Here is a 7,023-nt window from a genome sequence, read left to right as displayed (position 1 = left end):
CGATCTCTTGACCTCGTGATCCACCCGCCCCAGCCTCCCAAAGTGCTGGGATTATAGGGGTGAGCCACCGCGCCCGGCCCTTATTTATTTATTTTTTTGAGATGGGAGTCTTGCTCTGTTGCCCAGGCTGGAGTGCAGTGGCGCCGTGTAAGCTCACTGCAACCTCTGACTCCCAGGTTCAAGTGATTCTCCTGCCTCAGCCTCCCAAGTAGATGGGATTACAGGCACGCTCCACCATGCCTAATTTTTTTTTTTTTTTTTTTTTTTTTTTTGAGACGGAGTCTCACTCTGTAGCCCAGGCTGGAGTGCAGTGGCACGATCTCAGCTCACTGCAACCTCTGCCACCCGGGTCCCGGTTCAAGCAATTCTCCTGCCTCAGCCTCCCGAGTAGCTGGGATTACAGGCACGTGCCACCATGCCCAGCTAATTTTTGTATTTTTAGTAGAGACAGTGTTTCACCATATTGGCCAATCTGATCTTGAACTCCTGACCTCATGATCTATCCGCCTCGGCTTCCCAAAGTGCTGGGATTACAGGCATGAGCCAACGCACCTGGCCCTTTAAATCTTATATTACAAAATACTAAATTGGGTATTTTTTTAGGGTTTTCTAGACCCTTTTTTTCTAGTTTTCTAATTTCAGAAAGGGAAGTACATGCTCATTGTACATAATATGAAGAAAATTATAATCACCCATAACCTCTCTCTGCAGAAGCAGCTGCTATTGTTAATGTTTTTGTCTTTTATTTGTTTATTTATTTATGAGACAGGATCTCACTTTGCACCCAGGCTGGAGTGCAGTGGTGCAATCTCAGCTCACTGCAGCCTCGACCTCCTGGGCTCAAGTGATCCTCCCACCTCAGCCCCTCAAGTAGCTGGGACTATAAGCATGCACTACCACGCTCAGCTAATTTTTTTTTTGCATTTTTTATAGAGATGGGATTTCGCCATGTTGCCTAGGCTGGTCTTGAACTCCTGAGCTCAAGTGATCTGCCTGACTCAGCCTCCCAAAGTGATAGGATTATAGGCATAAGCCACTGTGCCCGGCCTTTTAGTCTTTTTTAATGCATATTTTAATGTAGCCAAGGTCAAACTGTAAAGACTATTTTGTATCCTACTTTCTTTTCCCTCTTACTAACCATACATATCTTAAGCTGGAATGCAGTATTTTTTTTTTAACCCAAAATTTTAACAGAATTTCCTCAACATTTAATTTTTTTATATTGGCTTATTTGTTTTATAAATCTGTGTCAAGCACCTGATTTATACCAGGCCCTGTGCTATATTTGGAGGAAGGTACAAGTTGAATCAGGAACCAGAAACTCACTGGCTGGCCATTTATATCCTACAAAAACCATCTATCCTAATCCATGAGAGGACGCTTTCTTTTGCTTCTCATAGTCTATCTGTAAATTAAACACAATGATTTCTCTGAAGAAGTCCTCAAACATTTCTTAGGGCTAGTAGGAGCCATGGAACATTATGTTCCTTTTAATCAATAGCAACATGCCTTGGAAATGTTCTGCCCAGTCCCATCTGCACAGTATCTTAGTTGTCTTTCCATACTGTGACCGTATCAGACTTTTTGTGAATTCGGTTTCGTGTTAGGAATAATACTTTACTGTCTCTACCATTCTCTTGCCCATTCTTAGTGGCATCTGCAGTCTCTCTATGATTGGTAATCTGTTGTGACTTTACTGCCACCTTTAGAAAGTCAAGGGCTGCTCTTTCATAACCTTATTCCTTCAGAAGCTTTTGGCTTCCAGATCAGTGCTGTCCAGTAGAACTTGCTGCAGTCATGGAAATGTTCTGTGTCTGTACTGCCCAAGAGTATGAGCACTTGAGATATGGCTAATGTAACTGAGAAACTGAGATTTTATTTTATTGAATTTAAACTTAAATTGTACATATGGCTAATGGCTACCATACTGGATAGTGCAGCTCTAGATATTCCCTCTTATGGAGTGGATAGTTTGTTTCTTTGGGTGTTTATACCACACTGGGCTGTGATTTATTTAGTTATTTACTTATTTTTTAATTTTTTTGAGACAGAGTTTCACTCTTGTTGCCCAGGCTGGAGTGCAATGGCATGATCTCAGCTCACTGCAACCTCCGCCTCCCTGGTTCAAGCAATTCTCCTGCCTCAGCCTCCCGAGTAGCTGGGATTACAGGCATGCACCACCACACCTGGCTAATTTTGTATTTTTAGTAGAGATGGGGTTTCTCCATGTTGGTCAGGCTGGTCTCATACTCCCAACCTCAGGTGATCCGCCCGCCTTGGCCTCCCAAAGTGCAGTGCTGGGATTATAGGCGTGAGCCACCATGCCCGGCTTGGGGGGTGCTTTTTAACCTGTCTTTTGTCCAGCCAGCAGTGTAGTTGGTGGGATCCCAAAGAACTATTTCTTTTTTTCTTTTTTTTTGAGACGGAGTCTCGCTCTGACACCCAGGCTGACACGCAATGGCTCAATATCGGCTCACCGCGACCTCCGCCTCCTGGGTTCAAGTGATTCTCTTGCCTCAGCCTCTCAAGTAGCTGCGATTACAGGCGCCTCCACGCCCGGCTAATTTTTGTAGTTTTTTAGTAGAGACGAGGTTTCACCATGTTGGCCAGGCTGGTCTCAAACTCCTGACCTTGGGTGATCCACTTGCCTCAGCCTCCCAAAGTGCTGGGATTACAGGCATAAGCCACCATGCCCGGCCCCGAAGAACTATTTCTAGGAGGATCATCTTGAAGGGAGATGGGACTACTCAGTATTTTTGGGGAATCAGATATCTGGAGTATCTCTGGAGGGGCAGCTTTTGGGAAGCTGTTAGGAACCTTCTAGAAGTCATTGTAGAGACAGAATAAATAGTTGTGATAAATCAGTTTCTGCATAATGGGAGACTTTTTTCAGGAAGGGGGTTACACTTTGTGAAAAATCAAGTAGAAGTTTTCTTTTATTCCCAAATACATCTCTTGTTACCTTTTTTTTTTTCCTTTTTTTGAAATGGAGTCTCACTCTGTTGCCCAGGCTGGAGTGCAGTGGTGCGATCTCAGCTCACTGCAACCTCCGCCTCCCAGGTTCAAGCAATTCTCCTGCCTTGGCCTCCCAAGTAGCTGGGATTACAGGCGCACACCACAACGCCCGGCTAATTTTTGTATTTTTAGTAGAGACTGGGTTTCACCATGTTGGCCAGGCTGCCCACAAACTCCTGACCTCAGGTGATCTGCCTGCCTCAGCCTCCCAAAATAATGGGATTACAGGCGTGAGCCACCACACTCGGCCCCTTTTTTATACTCTTATGACTTGCAGTTCTGGTATCTGGAATGCTGGAAAAATGCTTCTGAATTATTGCCATTGATTTTTTTTTCCTCAATCAGTCATTATTATAATATAATCCCTTTTTAGAAGCTTGGTGAATTCTCCGTCGATTTTTTGACTATGTTTGACTTTTTAAATGATTCAATGACTTGTCCTTTTTCCCTATCAGCGATTTCATAGGATGCAACAGATAGGCCAGTGTATTAAGAACCTTGTTTTGTCTTTCTTTCCCTCCTTCAGTAACACTGCCTTTCTTCTCTGTTAGATTTCAAGGCTTCCATTTCTGATCCATCCGTATCTTTGTCCTCTTCCTGATCCTTTCTTTAATTCCTGGTTTTGCACCTGTTCTCCTTCACCCTTCTCAGCTTTGGTCTCCAACTCCTTTCCTCCCAGGTACTTCCCTTGTGTGTTCAAGGTGTGCTTCCAGACTGTGGTCCATGTTTTACCCTCTTCCTACAAATTCTCACTGCTCTCCTTAGGCAGGAAGGCAAGAAGTTACAAGCTTGCTAGAAAACTAGGCCCCTTCCCTTTATCTTCTCATAAGCCCACTAAAGCATAATCTCACCTCTGAAGATTTGGCCTTTATTAACACATGTTCATAACCCACTCTGCCTCTGAAACCTTCTGATGAGAACTATTTCAGTTTTATGGCAACCAAGAGGCTGCACATGCACTGCTGTCACTGTGAACTGAATTTGCTGCACATGTGGGGAAACCATGTGGGGAAACTGACTGTGTTTTCTGTCTTCTGTTGACAGAATGGTACAAGAAACTTCCAGGACTTTGACTGTCAGGTAAGGACTGTACAAGCAAGAAGAAGGCTCTGTACAGGATCTCTGCAGTGTTTCCTTTCCTGTGGTGGTGGTCTTGTAGAAGTGGATCTCTCATTATAGCTAATAATGAGTCCTTAATGTTCGTTTGGTCATTGGATCAAGTTCACTTAAAATGATTTGCAATCGTTGGCCACAGGCATGGGGGCTCATACCTATAATTCCAGCACTTTGAGAGGCCGAGGCAGACAGATCACTTGAGGTCAGGAGTTTGAGACCATACCGGCCAACATGGTGAAAACTCATCCTACTAAAAATACAAAAATTAGCTAAGCGTGGTGGTGCATGCTTGTAATCCCAGCTACTCAGGAGGCTGAGGCAGGGGAATCACTTGAACTCAGGAGGCAGAGGTTGCAGTGAGCCGAGATCGTGCCACTGCACTCCAGCCTGGGTGATAGAGTAAGACTCCATCTCAAAAACAAAACAAAACAAAACAAAAAACTGATTTGCTATTGTGTTCAGAAATTGCCTGCCAGGTACCTGTTTTATGATTGTAGGTTACTGAATAGAGCTGTTTCTTTGTGATTAAGATCTCTTTTCCTCGCGTGATATTGGAAACATCATTTGTCATAGGTGGCAAATGGAGGGTTGCTACCTTACCGCAGAGAAGATAGGAGAAGGGCAGATGGAGGAGAGATTTCTTGACAGTAAAATATTTCCCTAAAAGAAATCTTTCCCTAAATTGTTATGAATACAATATGCAGATTTCTCTTGGGTTTATGTTTGGAAATGCAAAATTCAACTTGACTCATTAGTGTTTTCTAAATGAAACTGTTCTTCCTGGTCTGCTTTTGCATCACCTCTGTTGCCAGTTTGAAAATCAGTAAAATGAACCAGCAGTTCTCCGTCTACCTCTTTTATCTGTTGACTGGTCCTGAAAGAAATGGGACTAAGGGCCGAGCACAGTGGCTCATGCCTGTAATCTCAGCACTTTGGGAGGCTGAGGTGGGCAGATCACCTGAGGTCAAGTGTTCGAGACCAGCCTGGCCAACACGGTGAAACCCCATCTCTACTAAAAATACAAAAATTAGCTGGACGTGATGGTGTGTGCCTGTAATCCCAGCTACTCAGGAGGCTGAGGTGGGAGAATTGCTTGAACCTGGGAGGCAGAAGTTGCAGTGAGCTAACACCACCACACTTCAGCCTGGGCAATAGAGTGGGACTCTCTGTCTCAAAATAATAATAATAATAAATAAATAAGAAAAAGAAAACATGGGAGTAAGAAATAAGTATATGGAAATGGAAACCTTATAAGCTGGGCAGCCTGACCCTCGCACTTTTGGGATAGATGCCATAGCAGTAACAGAAGTGACATGAAGTAGACCCAGAGGGTACTAGCAGTAAAGGAGGGTGCTGGCAACGTCCTTGCTTCCAGTATTCAGCCAACCTGTATACCCACCAGCAAATAGTTATTTTCAAATATGCGTTTTATGTTAAGTACAGTGGAATCTCTAAGCATTAGCATCAGAAGAAAGAACTATTTATAAGCAAACCAGTTATAATAATTTGAGTACCTACTGTAGGGTACCTACTAAACATACAGTATCTTCAATACTTAGAGCAATATTACAAGATGGTTTTTTTTTCTTTTCTTTTCTTTTTTTTTTTTTTTTTTGAGACAGAGTCTTGCTCAGTCGCCCAGGCTGGAGTGCAGTGGCGTGATACCGGCTCACTGCAACCTCTACCTCCTGGATTCAAGCGATTCTCCTGACTCAGCCTCCCAGTAGCTGGGATTACAGGAGCCCGCCACCACACCTGGCTAATTTTTTTTAATTTTTAGTAGAGACGGGGTTTCACCATGTTGGTCAGGCTGGTCTTGAACCCCTGACCTCAAATGATTCGCCCACCTCAGCCTCCCAAAGTGCTGGGATTACAGGCATGAGCCACCACACCTGGCCAAGATGGTTTTTCTTGTTTCTGTTTTATAGTCAGGAAATTAAGAATTAAGTTTTATAACTTGCCATTGAGTGGTTGGGATTGAAAAACCCCATTCTTCCTGAATCCGTTGCCCATTCTTTCCAACCTGGACATGTCCAGAGGGGAAATGAAATGTAAGGAATTAATTGTCCTTAAAGCTGAGGTTCCTTGGAAGAACAGATGAGACTCACCTTGGAAGGGTCAGGCTCATAGTACAGTTACAGATTTCTGAATCTCAGTTCCAAACACGTTTGTAATAACTATTTGGTACTTTGTATATAGAACATAATCAGCCTAGTGCTGATACAGTCATTCACTGTAGGCAATGGCTCCTTTCCTCTAAAACAATAAGTTACGTTATTTTTTAATAAATAGTGACAGTCAAGTTTGGGTTGGATTGTTTTTAATTTGATCTAACTTCAGTTACGGTTTGGATCCTAGGTTGAACCAGTAGAGCTTGATTACTGTTAATATTTGATATAATTTACCAAGAAGGAAAACATTAGAGAGAGGGTGACAGTAAAATTCAAGGTGAGGAACTCCAGAAATAGTATATGTATACATGTATACATATGTGCCCCAAAGTGTAGAAGTATTAATTTTCATCAAATTCAGCACCTCCTCCGAAGTAAGAAAATTAGAATATAGTGGGGTGTGGTGGCTAACCCCTGTAATCCCAGCACTTTGGGAGGCTGAGGTTAGGAGTTCACAAGGTCAGGAGTTCGAGACCAGCCTGGCCAACATAGTGAAACCCCGTCTCTACTAGAAATACAAAAATTAGCCAGGCATGGTGGTTTGCATCTGTAATCCAAGCTACTCAGGAGGCTGAGGCAGGAGAATTGCTTGAATCCAGAAGGCGGAGGCTGCAGTGAGCTGAGATCCTGTCACTGCACTCCAGCCTGGGCAACAGAGTGAGACTCCATCTCAAAGAAAAAAAGGAAAAAAAGAGAAAAAATTAGAATATAAAAGATTACA

The 7,023-nt window shown here is 43.3% G+C and overlaps 1 protein-coding gene across 5 annotated transcripts in view; it reads left to right on the top strand.

Annotated features, from left to right (window-relative positions):
* Window positions 1–7,023, top strand: part of NDRG3 (NDRG family member 3) — a 94,505-nt gene that overhangs the window by 35,502 nt on the left and 51,980 nt on the right. For 3 of the 5 annotated variants that reach the window (XM_031004845.3, XM_031004843.3, XM_031004847.3), the window contains exon 3: window positions 4,060–4,095. The exons of the other annotated variants lie outside the window; for them this stretch is intronic. In XM_031004845.3, coding sequence (XP_030860705.1) covers window positions 4,060–4,095 — 36 coding nt within the window. The remainder of the gene's footprint in view (window positions 1–4,059; window positions 4,096–7,023) is intronic. 5 annotated transcript variants of the gene reach the window in all.

The sequence above is a fragment of the Gorilla gorilla genome, chromosome 21 (assembly GCF_029281585.2).
Source record: "Gorilla gorilla gorilla isolate KB3781 chromosome 21, NHGRI_mGorGor1-v2.1_pri, whole genome shotgun sequence".
NCBI classification, from domain to species: Eukaryota; Metazoa; Chordata; class Mammalia; order Primates; family Hominidae; genus Gorilla; species Gorilla gorilla.
The sequence above is the reverse complement of the archived record's forward strand: the minus strand, read 5'-3'. Positions and strand labels throughout refer to the sequence as shown.